The sequence below is a fragment of the Cardiocondyla obscurior genome, linkage group LG29 (genome assembly GCF_019399895.1).
Source record: "Cardiocondyla obscurior isolate alpha-2009 linkage group LG29, Cobs3.1, whole genome shotgun sequence".
Taxonomy (NCBI): domain Eukaryota; kingdom Metazoa; phylum Arthropoda; class Insecta; order Hymenoptera; family Formicidae; genus Cardiocondyla; species Cardiocondyla obscurior.
The window spans coordinates 137121-153020 of NC_091892.1; the positions used below are offsets into that span (position 1 = coordinate 137121).

At 37.1% G+C, this 15900-nt stretch overlaps 2 protein-coding genes and 1 long non-coding RNA gene across 3 annotated transcripts; 1 reads left to right on the forward strand and 2 right to left on the reverse strand.

Annotated features, from left to right (window-relative positions):
- The first annotated feature begins 310 nt into the window (after positions 1–310).
- LOC139112509 (uncharacterized) lies at positions 311–3342 on the forward strand. The gene is made up of 3 exons (XR_011547395.1): positions 311–1439; positions 2848–3025; positions 3129–3342. It is a non-coding gene; the product is annotated as an uncharacterized lncRNA (long non-coding RNA).
- An 8404-nt stretch (positions 3343–11746) lies between these two features.
- On the reverse strand, positions 11747–12385 carry LOC139112480 (myb-like protein X). Its single transcript, XM_070673526.1, has one exon. The coding sequence runs from the start codon at positions 12383–12385 to the stop codon at positions 11747–11749; it is 639 nt and encodes a 212-aa protein (XP_070529627.1).
- Positions 12386–13113: 728 nt separating this feature from the next.
- Positions 13114–14008, reverse strand: LOC139112482 (MAP7 domain-containing protein 2-like). Its single transcript, XM_070673527.1, has 2 exons — positions 13513–14008; positions 13114–13328 (listed from the first exon to the last, which is right to left on the reverse strand). The coding sequence occupies exons 1-2, from the start codon at positions 14006–14008 to the stop codon at positions 13114–13116; spliced, it is 711 nt and encodes a 236-aa protein (XP_070529628.1).
- Between the last annotated feature and the right edge of the window lie 1892 nt (positions 14009–15900).

Below are 15900 nucleotides of genomic sequence, written 5' to 3' on the forward strand. Positions count from 1 at the left end.
CTCCTCCTCCTCCTCCTCTTCCTCCTCGGCCCCATCCATAATTTTCGTAATGCTCCCACGTCTCCCACAAATTTCTTAAATATTGTCTTCCTTTACCTCTTCTTCTTCTTCTTCCTTGCCCACGTCCCCTTACCATCTCCCAATATCTGTAACGAAAAGAATAATATAATCGTTAATATTTAATGAAAAAACGTACTTTCAATTTTATTATAGGAATAACTTTTTCTCATTTTCCACACTTTATTATTACTATTACAAAAGAAATTGTACTTACTTCTTAGTTTGGTGTTTTTGATTCTTTCCGCCCCTTTTTCCTCTATTTTTATTTTCTTTCTCGCTCAAATTATCAGAAAAATCGATTTCCATAGCTTTCTCCTTCTCCTGGTTTTTTTGTAACACTTACATTCTTTACATCTGAATCAAATTTTGACATTAATATTATGTATGTGCAGCTGGTACACTTAGTGTAATTTTCTTTTTAATTTTTATCTAATCATATTAAAAATATAAGAAATACATACTTTGAAGCACTTCTGCTTCTTTTTTCTCTCCTCCTTCGCTCCTCCTCTTCCTCTCTTTCTTTTCTTTCCCGTTGCCGCTTTCTTATTCTCTCTTCTTCTGCTCTCTCCTTCCTCTCTCTCTCTTTACTTCTTTCTTTCTCTCGACTTTTCTCCTTTCCTTGCTCTTCGCCGTTCTTCGCACTCATGTTTCTAAAAATGCGTAATTCTTATTAATATACATTGTGACATGGCGGCTTTCGCTGCCTTGTCGCAGCTCCCCGCGGCTGTTACAGGGCGCAGCGGCGCCGGACGAACCGCCGGAAAGAGAGGGATGAAGGGTCGCAAGAACGCTTCCGGAATTCTTTTTCCGTGCCCGAGCAATAAAATTTGACGGTCGTGGTTATGCTTCTTGTTGCTATCGTATGTCGCCGAGGCTACGGGCCAGCCATACCGTGCGGGGGAAGTGAAAGTAACGGGAACCGCGGAAATAATAACTGACGCCCGGATAAAGAGACATCATGCAAGCCGAGGATGGGAGGCCACTCATCCCGAGAACACCTGAGGATGCGTCCGATCAAAGCACCTCGTCTCTGAAAGTCGACTACGGAAGGATAACGGAGGCCTTGAAGAGAACCATCCAAAATCCGCACCAACCTATTAGTTACCGATAGGGCCCCGCGAGGGCTGCCGCGTCCGCGAAAAATCGGCGACTTCGCGCGCGGAAAAATCCGCGAGACCTTGGGGTGGGGATACGCCAGGCCTCGAGCCGAAATTTCGCGCGGGCCTCGCTCTCTTCCGTGTGGGCAAGCGAACTGAGCGGTCGACCTAAGCGATAGCGAGCGATAGCGGGAGCAAGTGAGAGGAGTACTCTGTGTGGAAGCGGCCACTAGCGCAAGAGAAAGAGCGAGGACGAGTCCGTGACAGGAAGAGCAGTTATCGGTAAGGATCTTTCACCCGCTTTGCGGCGTTAATATTTTTGTAAAGCCTCCCGCTTCTCGGAAAGGCGGCAACGTATTCGGACGATACCCGGCCACTCGGAACGGGCACCCGGGCCCGGTAGATCTCTTAGTGAAACGTGCCGCGGGGCAAGAATCTCGGGCGGATAAGTAGCTTTCGACGGGCGTCTGGATAACGCCGCCAAATCCCGCGGGGAAAAACGGGACAGCGATAAGTTGCATGTATTGGCGACTGCCTTCCGACGGATTTGATTGTCCACGACCACACGGAGAGCCCTCGGCAGTGGCCGGGGTAAGAATTCGCGTTCGCGACTTTGTTAACGACAGGCAACCGTACATTCTTTACGCGTAGATTCTTTGGTGTTGCGACGTCCCGCGAAAACACGCCGCTTGCACGAGAGGCGCGTGGCCGGCGCCACAACAGTCAGGGCCGACGCGAGAAGTACGGAAAAACGAGTTCTAAGTGAGATACTCGTTCGCGATTGAATGTTTGTTCAAAGCCGAGAATGCGATCTAGGCGATCGCGCGAAGATTGAGCACTCTTCCGATTACATTAATTTTTGTTACTTTTTTTTGTTATTTGTCATATTCGTTCTGTTTCGTTGAGCTTAATAAACGGACTATATATTGTTTATCGCCTTGTTCGCGTACAAATTATTTTGTGCCGTCGTTTCCGTCTGTCCGAGAATTTCGCCCGTTATACCCCGCCCCTTTCCGTTCGGATGAGCTAGCCCCTGCGCATAACGGCAGTTTAAGTTTACGGTTAATTATTGGAAAAAGAGAATTAATTCGCGAATAAAATCGGCACGGCCGTAAGTGGAACATAACAAAGACTCTAAAAGTTTTGGCGATTTTCTTTCGTTTACGTGTCGGCTCGTCGAGAATCAATCAGATAAACCGCCACAGCGATCGCTGCCGACTTCTATGTTCCTCTTACGCGCTCTTCTCCTTTTCGCCCATGGTAACAGTAAAAACGTTCGCAGTCTTAGTACTGTTTTTGACAGTGTTCAGAACAGCAGCCGACGTGAGAAAATAGGTTAGTGACGTTCCGTGTTACAACGAATTAATATTCGCGTTTAATCAATAGTATATTACAATAGACAATGTTTGCGCGTTTCGTAATTATTAATTGCAGTGTGATCAGTTAGAAAAATTCGCATTCGTTCGTCGTTACTTTCGTTTCGTATTTATAATAATAATATCTTTACCCGCGAGGAACGCTTTTTGAGTACATTCTTAGTGCACGTTGAGCGTAAGATTGTTTGTGAAAAATTAAGAGATGATGGGTGTTCGCGATAAAAATTGAAGAATTAATTAAAAAATGAATTGTTTTTCAAGATGTGTTGTTGTTGATAGTTATATGTTTATTAATATAAATTACGCAATTTTAGAATCATGAATACTAGGAAAGACGGGCAAAAAGAGGAGAGAAGGCGAGAAGACAACAGACGTAAGGAGAAAGAAAAAGACAGAAGAAGAAGAGAAAATAAGGAAATGGCAGAGAGAAAAGAAACGAAGAGAGAAAAAGGAGGAGCAAAGAAGAGAAAAACAAAGCAGGAGTGCTTCAAAGTATGTATTTCTTAATTTTTTAATATGATTAAAAATTAATAAGAAAATTATATTAAGTGTACCAGCTGCACATACATAATATTAATATTATAATTTGTTTCAGATTGAAAGAATGCTGCAACTGTAAAAAAAAGCACCAAGAGGATCAAATAATGGAAATAGATTCTTCTAACTCAAATGACGAGAACGAAAAAGAAAATAAAAGGAGAGGAAAAAAGGGAGGACAAAACCAGAAAAATCGAGCTAAGAAGTAAGTACAATTTATTTTGTAATAGTAATAATAAAGCGTGGAAAATGAAAAAAAGTTATTCGTATAATAAAATTTAAAGTACGTTTTTTCATTAAATATTAACGATTTTATTATTCTTTTTGTTACAGATATTGGGAAATGACAAAAGAACGTGAACGAGAAAGAAGAAGAGGAAGAGGAAAAGAAAGAGGAAGAGGAAGAGGAAGAGAAAGAGAAAGAGAAAGAGAAAGAGGAAGAGGAAGAAGAAGAGGAAGAGGAAGAGGAAGAGGAAATTTTAAAAACACGTAGGAAAGATGGGAAAGCTATGAAAATTACGGGTGGGGCCGAGGGGTAAGAGAAGGAAGAGGAGAAGGAGGACAGTTTCGTCACATTATTCACTTTCATTAAATGTTAATTTTATGTTATACTATTTTTTTTTTTTTTAATTATGTAACGGTCGACGCATTTTGTGAATGCAGCATAATGCGTCGTCTACTACAGCAAAAGCTAACCTATTAACCTGTCACCCGCGACAGCTTGAGCTATCAATGAGAAGAGTTTGCCTCCACTCCGCTAGGTGGTTTAGAGGCAAATTCAATTCTCGGGAGTAAAAATGACCAGCCAACTGGTCATATACTTGACCAGTTGGCCGGTCAAATCCGCCAACGATCTGCTCTTAAGTAATCAAAAGCCTATTGTTTTAACCCGCCAAGGTGTGCGCTGACAGACAGAAGTACCCGAGGCAAAAGTGACCTAACTCTCTCTAAATGAACGAGCGCTCTTACAAAAAAGTAAGACGAGGGAAGCGGACTAAGAGGGTCATTACTCCTGCCTTCGTACCTACCATCACCAGAGAGCGACAAGAAAAATCTTCTGATCCAACCGAAGATACTGAGCATCGAGAACTTCATTGGAAGAATAAAAATCCTGCTAAGAAGGAAACTTGACGAAGGAATTCAACCTTGGAGGCTCATCCCAATTGAAAAATCACCTCCAAGAACGCTACTGGAGATAGAGACTGGAACCCAGGCAGAGATTTCTACGGCTGAGACTGGAACCCAGGCAAAGACATCAACTGCTAAGACTGGAACCCAAGCAGAAATCTTCCGACGACATCAAACAACGCAGACGGAAGAAGAAGAGAGCTTCCCACTAAAGTATCCGGGCGACGACAAGTGGGGACCAATCTTGGTCACCTTCACTGAACCTCACATAAGCTTTTGCGAACACCGACAGGGCAAATAAAAGTCCTCGGCATTTTGAAAGGCGCCCAACCAAAGGGGCGCCGCCTAAAATATAGCAAACACAAAAATTGTAATTAAATATTAATAAATATATGTTGAAGAATATTTAGAGACCGACTGATACTACCATAAATTACATTATTTTATATTTATATATTACATTAAGTACTCTTAGTTTAAAAAGATTTTTATTTGAAATGTGATAGAAATAGGATTGCAGACATATAACACTGATCACAAATTAATATATACTTTATTATAAACAGTGCGAGTGATGCACGTGGTGCGTACGATACATGGTGACCGAATGAAAAGAATAGAAAAGACAAAAGTAAAAGAAGAAGGAAAAACAAAACAAAAACGTATAAGCGGCATGAGCGCCTTCGCTTAGCGCGCAAATCAAATAGTATATAGATTATTCGAAGAGCTTATTTCTAACAAAATATTATTTTTTTTTAGTTAAAACCGGTTTTTATATATATATTTTTTTACAACTATTTTATATTTTTATTTTTTATTTAATATATTTATATTATAAGATTTTTATTTAAAACATTTTTTTTTTAGTTAAATTAGATGCTTTTATTTTTGTTGCACCGGAGCGGTGCACGGGGTCCGTTCTCCGGGTTTTACACTTATCGGTGTAAGAGGTTGACAGCAAATAATAAATAATAACTCTCAATCGTTTAATATGTGAGTTTGCGTTTTATTCTTCCTGTGTGTTTCGGCGATAGAGTTACGAGTCGCTACCTCGTACTCTCGGACTGACTTACACGAGCTTCGGAGCTCGTGCATTTTATATTATTAATTCCGGTCTTGTCAGCGAAATAGCTGAAGGAAGTGGCCGCTTGCCCTACTGCCTTCTGCTGATAGCGCGCGATGACGAAAAGTTGACAAGACTGCTTCTTAGGCTCAGCAGATTCCAACGGTTTGGCAATCTGCTGAGTTGTATAAAAAATGTAGCGCACGCGGCGATCAATGACCAGCGTGCGTTAACGGGTTACAACATTTTATTTTTATCACTATAATATTCTCAAGGTTATTTCTTTTCTTAATTTTATTATATTCCTAATTTAAAAAAAAAAGATATATTGTTTTTGTATTTAACACTAAAAAATAATAATATATATATATCTGTGTTCGACAATTTATATCTTTTTATTGCTTAACCAAAATTCCCACTTCTTTTATTTCCCATTTTGAATTAAGTCCGATTAAGAAATAATATAAATCATTATAAACTCATTTTAAAAAAAAGAATTTAATAAACTACCAAAAAAACAGAAGAACGTTACACTTGACAATAGTAAATACATAATAAAATAATATGATTGCTATTTCGTGAGAAGCAAAATAAATGTCTGATAAAATTAAACGGAAATTACTTATAACTCGACCTAATAACTACAATACCTTATGTCTTTGTATGATTATAAAACAAATTTTAGCAACATTTCCTTCATATTAACTTCTTTAAATTGTATACATAAGCATAGTAATAAGGATAGTAGTACTAAAAATTTAATTTTTTACTTAAAATAGTGTTCAAAGATTTGAATTTATTAATTAATCATGTCACCGCCGCGGGGGCAGCACCTCGTGGCCGATCGTCGGCGACGGATTGATATCGATCCGTCGTTCGATAATTGCCTCCGATTCTCGGAAGCGTTGCCGGCTCGAAACTTCTCAGTGATCGTTCATCTGTGCCAAGCATCACCTCGTGTGCAACAACGTGCAGTGTGCTTCTCTCGGAATTCTTACTCATCGTGCTACTCATCGCTTTGTCTCCAGTACAACTCATCCAGATTATCCTCGCCGTGTGCAACAAGCCAAGAATCTTCTGAAAGACATCACCCTGCAGCACGAAACGTGTTAAATCTCGTGCTCAGTATCTCATCAAATCTCGCAGCGTGTAATCTCACGATTAATATAATTGTGACTGAGTTTAACTTACAATCGTAAGTATCAAACTAAACGAAACGGGACATGCATCTTCTTTTCAGGAGTTAGAAGAAGAAGAAGAGCAAGCAACAATAGAAAATTTAATGAAAAGAATTAAGGAATTAGAGGAAAAATTAAACAGACGTAGGTATATTCATTATGCAAAGCGTTTTTACAAATAACTAATATAATATTTCTTTTCAGCTCCTTGCTGGCAACGAGCTGGCCGGAACAGACGCGGTGGACGTGGCCGAAGCCGAGGCTGAGGCGCTTCTAAACGCAACAGCAGCAACGTCCAATCTTGGTATTTTTATTAAATGTAAGTATAATTTTATTTAATACATTGTGGCATAGGCCACGATTATTTCATTCGGAGTTCGGCAACCGTGCCGCGATCTCAGTTGAAACAGGCGCGGTCCCCCGGATTATCAACATCAAATGAACTTTTTTATGAATACGTGGTAATTTCCTTCTAAGTTCAACATAATTTATTAATCCATACATTTCCTGGGATGTATTTTTCACATTTGCATGTACAAACATAAAAACATGTTTTATAGTCATCGTGATGCATTTATATTAATAGAATCATATATCAATTAATATTTAGATAATAATATAAGTATTTAAAGTAATTTACCTGTATGTCCAATGTAAAACTTTACCCGTGGCAAAAGATTGTAATGCTCTGACCAAATCCATCTCTGAAATATGAGGTTATTATTAATAATAACATTTTAATTATATTAGGTTAAAGATAAAGATATACATACCGTGGCAAGACGTATAACATCACTATAACATCACTATCGCAATAACATACCGTACCGAACTGTAAATGTACCGAACCTCCAAAACAATTCCTTGACAGCTGTCTTTTTTTGACACGAAGCTAGTAAGGATTTTATTGTACCGTCTAATAACAGGATCATTAATCACACATCAATAAACAGTCGATAATATCACTATCTCACAAGTAAATAAACAGAGTCGATAACTTAATTCGCACAATCTAGTGGTGCAAAAACAAAAAAGACGCATTTTTTGGTCAAGTAATAATGACGACGACGTTTCTTAAAAAGAAAATGTTTTTACTCTTATAAAGAAAATTAACATCGCGATATCTTTGTTCGTAGACAACGTAGCAAAAAAAAGCACTTTTATAATATAATTCGACCCTTATCTACACGATGAGCCTATCTAAAAAGCGATCGGTTCAGCCGTTGTTGAGAATCCGAACATTACGGATTTCTCAACGATTCGTCTCACGTAAAAGAGGCACGGTAGTGCGCTGCGCCTATACTTGGTGCGAGGCACTACCGTGCTTCTTGACCAAACATAGAAGCTCTGAAGTCTGAACTAATAGAAGAGGAAGCGAGGCAAAAAGAACGAGATGCCAAACACAGCACTCAAGAGGAAAACGACGCATCAATCGCTAAAGACAAATTTAAATCAATTAATAAATATGTTAAGCAAAACCAGCGGGATTCTAAAAATAAATTAAAGTTTTCAGAAAAATGTTTTAAATGCGACAAAGTAGGACACCGAGCAGCGGATTGCAGAAGCGAAAAAAGACAGACATACAAAGCAAACGTGGAGTATGCGATGTCAGCGGCCGTACTCTCTTTGGAAGCGCATCACTCAAATGAATGGTGTTTGGACAGCGGAGCCACGCGTCATATGTGCAATGATCCAAAGAAGTTTCTTCAATTAACTGAGGACGCGGACTGCCAAGTATTTACTGCAACCAATCAAAGCATGAGACCAGCCGGAACTAGTGATGGGAATCGGAATCGGAACAGAATTTTCGCGCATGCGCGGTAGAAATAACTAAATTGCCAGTAATGTAGTGTCTGGTGTAATTTATGGCGTTACCGCTAAATCTAGTCGCACCATTAAATCGGTTAAATAAATCCTTGCGATACAACATACAGCTCATAGAGGTAAGCATATTTATTAATTATATATTTGGGCATTATGGATTGTAGTAATAAAGGAGCAATTAAAAAACGTAGAATTAGAGAATTCCAAGCTTCTTAGCTAGATGACAGTAGTTTTAAAGGATGGTTAGCTCCTCATCCTTCAGAAAATAGAGCGCTTTGCATGATATGTAATAAAAGTATAAATTGCCGAAAGTCTGATTTAATTAATCACTCACATACGGTCAAACATATTGAAAATTCAGGGAAATGTAAAGCCATCAGCAACGATAATACTTTATCACATAAAGATAAAGTTAAACGCGCGGAAATTAAATTAGCTGCTTTTTTCGCGGATCATAATGTTGCATTTTCCACTGTAGATCATTTGTTTCCGTTATTAAAAGATATAAGTATTGACTCTAAAATTGTGCAAGACCGTTCACTGTCTGGAAAAAAATGTTCAAAAATTGTTAAAAATATTATTGCCAAACGCGAAAGTGAAAAACAGATCCAAAATTTAAAAATACGTAAACTTTCCGTTTTAATTGACGAGAGTACTGATATCTCGGAAACTAAAATAATGTGCGTTCTTGTTAGATATTTTTCTCCTGTAAATAAAAAGATCAGTACTCAATTATTAGATTTAATATCGTTAGACGCAAAAGATTGTTCGTCGAGTAAAATTTTTGAAGCGTTTAAAAATTTATTTTAAACAAAGCAAATTCCTATTACTATGTATAAAGGTGTTTATTCATCTCCTTAGAGGTACACCGGGACTTTCGCATCCCACAGATTTGTTTTACATTTTCTCATAAAATATATCTTAAAACTTCATACTTATTATATAACAAAAACAAAATACTTTCCGCCACTTTTTCGTTCCTTTCTATATCCTTTTCCTTTTCTTAACAAATTCCTCCTTTTCTTTTACATTTTTCCTTCTCATTATCATTACCCCCTTACATATCTACGCATTACAACTTGTCTTATCTCTAACTTATTTTTACTTTTATAATCTTCTTTCTTCCTGTAACAATTCCTGAAAATAAAACTTATATCCTACGCCTTTTTACGCTTCTATTCTATTACTTGCGCGTCGAGAGAGAGAGAGAGATCACACTTTCATTCATACCTTTACTATATTCCGCCTTATTTTACCTTAAATTCTACCTTTGGACCCCCGCTTCCGACGCTCTTTATTTTATTTCTTTATTTTTTTTAACCTCTTTCATACTTTCATTCACTCCCATTTCCCTCCCTTATTCTTCCAAAGTTTCTAACCAATCAACCCCCCTTCCTTCCCCTCCCAAAATTTCCTCCACCATTTCCTCCCAACTATTCTCGTTTCCCCAATCTATACATTCCTCCCAGATATGTTCCCATGTTTCTTCCTTCTTCAAACAAATTTTACATTTTCTTTTCTCCTCTCCCTCCCAATATTTATTTCCTCTCATTTCCTCCCCTAATCTAAATTTTGCCACTCTTTGCCATTTTTCTTCCTTTCACCCCAATTTCAAATATCCTGGTATCCCTTCCTCTTTCACTTTATTATAATACTTATTAAACCTTGACTCTCTTATTTTTTTCCATCTTTCCTCTCTTTGCCATTCTTTATCCTTTTCCACCAAATATTCCCCCCTTATTTCCCCTCTTTCTCTTAGATCTTCCACCTCTTTTCCCAACCACCCAAATTTTTCAAAAAATTCCTCTTTTTCTTTTTCCCATTTTCCTTTGCTTCTTTCCTCCCTTGCTCTTCCCTTCATTTCTTCCCAGCACCATTTTGCTAAAACTCCTCCTTTCTTTTCTTCTAGCCGTTTTTCATATTTCCATGCTCTCATCCCTGCTCTACCTTTCAATTTATCTTATTCTTACTCCCAGCACCCATCTCAAGTATTTTTCCTGTAATATCTCCTCCACCTCTTCTCTTTCCTTCCATCCCCATATTTCCACGCCATAATTAATAACCGACCATACCAGTTAATCAAATAGCCATATTCTTTTACTCCAATCTTTTCCAAATTTTTTTTTACCTATACTCCACACCTGCCTCATTATTCTTGCCGCTCTTTTTACTCTGTCCTTTACATGCTCTTTCTGCTCTCCATTTCTCATGATTATGTATCCCAAATACTTGAAACTTTTTACTTCCTCTATTTCTTCCCCTTTCCATACCCATTAGGTTTTTCATCTCCCTTCCCCCTTTCTACACCTCATTATCTTTGTTTTCTTTACATTCACTTCCAATCCCTTTTCCTTTACATATTCTTCCATGTTTTTAATCATTCCTTTCATCCTTGCCTCATTTTCTGCCAGTAGCGCAATGTCATCCGCGTATGCCAGCGAGTAAACCCTCCTGTCTTTTATTCTTATACCCCCCCATCCTCCTTTTTCTATTCTTCGTCTATGTCCGCCAACAAGAGTGTGAACAAGCTAGGGCTAAGCGGACAACCCTGTCTTACCCCCTTTGTCGTCCAGAACCTTTTCCCTTCTTTATCCTTCACCTTTACTTTATTCACCGTTTCCATTAATATTTTCTCACATCTTCTTATTAATCCCTCTCTTATCCCTCTTTTCTTCATTGTTTCCACCAATTTTCTCCTATCTACAGAGTCAAAAGCCGCTCTCATATCTATAAACGCTATTACCATTTTTCCTTCCTTTTCCTCTATCTTCTTATTTAGCAGGTAATTTAACACATATATTTGATCCACTGTCCCCATGTCTCTTCTAAAACCGGCTTGACTCTGCGGTAATATTCCTTTTTCTTCTATTTCCTTTCTTAATCTTTCTGCTAACACAGATGCATACACTTTGTACGCAGTCTGTGTCAATGTTATCCCTCTATACTCTTCTACTTTTTCACCTTTTCCTTTTTTTAACACCGGAACCACGACACCTTCTCTCCATTCCTCCGGCATCCCTTCTTCCCTCCATACTTTTTTGCACATCTCCCATAACTTCTCTTTTACTTCCCCCCCCCCATTTCCAGATCTCATTTTCTAAACCATCGCTCCCTGCTGCTTTTCCTTTTTTCAACCTTCTTATTACATTCTCAAATTCTTCTCTATTTATATCTTCCTCATTATCTTCTACTCTCTCTCCTCCTATTTCTTCTCTTGCTCTCCATTGCACTCCGCCTAACATTTCGTTAAAATATCCGTCCCATTCTTCAATCTTTATTTTTTCCTCCACGTCCTTCCTTTTTTTCTTCCTTTGTTTACAACTTTCCATACTTCTCCCTCTGTTCTAATCTTTTCTATTTCTTTCTCCCATCTCACCTTTTCTTGCAATTTTTTCTCCTCACATAGCTTCTTATATTCACTTTTCTTCTTTTTATAATTCTCCTCACTCCCTTCTCCCTTCCTCCATTTTTGCATTTCTTCCTTTACTTCTCCTTTTTTTCTTTTACAATCCTCATTCCACCATCATTCTTTTGGTTTTTCCCCTCCTCTTTTTTCATTTCCTTTTTAACTACTTTCTTTGTTTTTTCCAGTTCCTTACTAAAACTTCTCCAATTTTCTTCCGTAGTGTTTTCTTTCTCTCTTTTTTCTTTATATTTTTCCCTGAAAATTTTCCTCTCCTCCTCACTCCAATCTAGTCTCGTGCACTTTTTCTTACCATATTTACAACTTCTCCTCTTTCCTCCCTCCCTTTTTATCGTCACTATTAAGGGTAAGTGGTCTGAGTCCACTTCCTCCCCCACCTTCATTTCTACTATTTCTCCTTTTGATTCCACGTTACTGATCACATAGTCTATCACTGTTTTTCCTCTTCCCCCTACATATGTCCATTCACCCTCTTCATCTCCTCTTGTACAACCATTGACTATTCCCCATCCTGCTTCTTCCAAAGCTTTACAAAATTTTTTTCCCTTTCCTGTAATTTTTTTATCCTTTGTTTTCCTTTTTCTCTCTTCCTTATCTTCTTCTCCTTTTTCATCATCCCATAACCCGCCCTCTTCTCCCGTCCTCACATTAAAGTCTCCCCCTATCAGATATCTCGTTCCTTCCTCTTTTTCATCCATCCAATTTCTCATATTCTCTGTTGTCTTCTAAATCCTCATTTACATATACCCCTGCTATTTTCCACCATACTTTTCCACTTTTTATCTTTATTCCTATCATTCCTTTCCTATCTTCAAACTCTAATTCTCCTTCTCCTTCCAATTCCTCCCTCCATCCCATCACCATTCCCCCCATTGCCTTCCCCTTCTTATTTTTCTTTTCTGCCCCCTTATTTATCCATTTGTAGCCCTTTGACAGTCTGCTTCTTAACCCCTTCCATTTTTTTTCTTCTAACCAAGTTTCACACATATAAATCACCTCCCATTTCTCCATGTTCTTCCAGAAATCTTTATCCTTGTTTTCTATTCCTGCCACGTTCCAAAAAACTATTCTCACGTTTCTATCTTTTATCTCCGCCTTTTCCTTTCCTCTCTCCTTTTTCTCCTTTTCTTTTTCTTTTTTCCTTTTATCTTTCCTTTTTCCGTTTTTTTCTTTATCCTTTTCTTTTCCTCCTTCCTCATCTTTTCTCTCCACTTTTTCCAACTCATTTCCTTCTCTTCTTCTGCCCCTTTTCAAAAATTTGCATTTAATCTATCTGCTATCACCCTCTTCCTTTTATTTCTTTCTTTTTCAAACTCTTTCGCTCCATCCCATTTTCTCAATTCTTCCTTCAAATCATCCCATATCCACATTTCTTAATTTACTCATATTTTCTTGTATCCTATTTTCACCTGTTTTCCTTCTCTTTTCAGTTTATCCGCTTCTGTCTTAACAAGCCATTCCACTTTCTTTCATACTCTGTAGGATCGTCTCCTATCCATTCCGTCCTGTCCTTTAGTTTTCCCTTGCATCTTAGTATTTCCAATTTTTCTTTAAAGTTTTCCATCTTTACCCATACCATACTAAAACCTCCTTTATTCACTCCTCCTATCTTATTTACATTTTCTATCTTTGCTTTCACATCTATTGTTCCAAATATTTCTCCCACTTATTCTTTCAACGCCTTTTTATCTTCACTTTTTATCTTTATTCCTCTTATTATTAAATTATTTTTTCTCCATTCTTTCTTTTCCCATTTCTAACATTCTCGTTCTTTCTTCCAAGCTTAAAACCTTTCTCTGTATTTCTGCTGATGTTTCCATTTTACCTCCCTCATATTTTTTTTCCCTTATTTTTTTTTCCATCCCATCTATTCTTTTCTCTAAATCTATCTTCTCTTTTTTCCATATTTTCTTCAAATCTTCTATTTCCTTTCTGATTTGTACCTTTATTTCCCTAACTTCCTCCATCTGCGCTTGGATCCTTGCGAATCCACTTCTCATCTCCTTTAACACCTCTTCAAAACCTTCCTTGCTTATTCCTCCTTCACCACCCTCTTCTGTTGCTTTCACCGGCGATCTATAAACTTTTACACTTTTCCTAAATCCTTCCAAACCCTCTATTTCTCCTTTTTCCTCCTGCCTTTTCTTCCTTTTCTCCCCTTGCTTCCACGCTTCCATAATTGGCAAGCTGTTGGCCCTTTCCCTTCTTAACAATTCTACCTTTGCAGGTCTACCCATTTTCTTCTTTATTTTCTCTTCTCCCTTTTCCTCTTTTCTTTCCTCACTTCCACTCTCCACACTTTCCTTTTCCTGGTCACTCATTTTCCAAATCTTCTTTATTTCTTTTCCCTTTGTCTTTGTTACCTCTTACTCTCTCCTTTACCCTTGCTTTCCTCCTTTCCTTTGTCTTACACACAGTTTTTTCCCCGTCACCGCCAACCTAACCTCAAAAAGAACTCCGCTTTATACCTTCCCCGATTTTTCCCTTTATTCTTACCTTTGCTCTTTACCCTCACTTGCCCTCCTTAAAAACCGTCCCTCTTTCCCTCAAACCAACCCTTTACCTCTGAGAAACTATTTTACTCCCACAAGACCTTTTTCTACATGCACTCGCTCAGACACACAACCGTTCGTTCTGCAATCGGAAACGAAAGTCCAATTCCTATTACTAATATTATTGGATTAGCGTGTGACAATGCATCCGTCATGATAGGATGTAATAATTCATTTATGACATATTTAAAATCGGAAATTCCGGAATTAATAACTTTGAATTGTATTTGCCATTCATCGGCACTTGTGGCTAATAGAGCTTGCGAAAAATTACCGGACATATGCGAAAATTTAATTAAAGGAGTAGCTTCTTATATTTCGGGCAGTGCAAAGAGATGTGCAATTTTAGCAGTTTCAGGATTTTTTTCATGTAGATCGACATAAAGTATTAAAACTTGCTAATACTAGATGGCTTAGTTTTCAAAAATGCGTTTGTCGACTTTTCGAAAACTGGGACGTTTTAAAAAGTTATTTTCTTTTAGCGGTCGTTGAAGATAAATTAAAATCTACGGAAACTATTTTACATTATTTTCAAGATAATTTAATTAAAGCATATTTATTATTTTTAAAATATTCATTAAATTTTTTTAATACTTTTAACGCTTTATTTCAGTCTCGTAATATTCCAATTCATTTATTATATAAAAATAGTCGGCAATTAATATAACAGTTTGGTCAAAATTTTGTAAAATTAAATGTTTTAAATGATATTTTTAACTTAAATTTAAAAGATAAAAATAATATTCAACCCGTGAACGAAATATATGTGGGACCGGAATGTAAAAGCTTTTTAAAAAATTTTACTGTAGAATGCGTGCATGAAATAAAATTAAAATGCTTAGACTTTTATGTTACTGCAGTTCAGAAAATGTTGAACCGTTTGCCATGTAAAGATCCTTTTTTTAAACAGTTGTCATTTTTCGATCCGAAAATAGCATTGTTTAATGATGGTAGAATTAAAATTAAAGATTTAACATTAATTGCCAAACGATTAAATTATAATAATATTTTGCGGTTAGCATATGAATGGCCAATTCTGCCAACAATTTTGGACGATGAAAAAAAAGTAGAATTAGCTTTTTTAGAAATAGATGAGATGTGGAAAAACGTATTAGAGTCCAAAAATTTCGATAATTAAAAAAATATTTCCAAATTTAGAAAGTTTAATTGAAATAGGCCCACATTCTGAGCTCACTTTTAGAGGCGCTTTTATAAAGGCGCCTTTAAATGTGTGACCAACTTTAGAGGTGCGCTGCTAAAAAATCGCTCGTATTCTACGCACACATTTAGAGACGCCTTTAAGATAGAGGTACATTTATGTGTACCAGTTAATTATTTTTTCTTTAACGCGATCAAAAAACGCACATATTCTTTAATTAACCAATATTTCTGTCAAACTTTCCGTTTATTATAAAGAGTGACGGCAAAAATTCTTGATTTTTTTTTTATTTTTTAAATGATGGGTCGATATTAATGCCTGTAAAAATGTAAAAAGTGATGAATTATGAGAAAATATCACTTTCACTTCTTTAAAACTTTGGAACCATACGTATGCTCGTCTTAAAATTTTACTGGGATTAATATCTCATAAACTGGTATTTATAGTTACTTCTTATTTCAAAATTATTTTAAACTGTCTTAAAACGATGATACGATTCTTT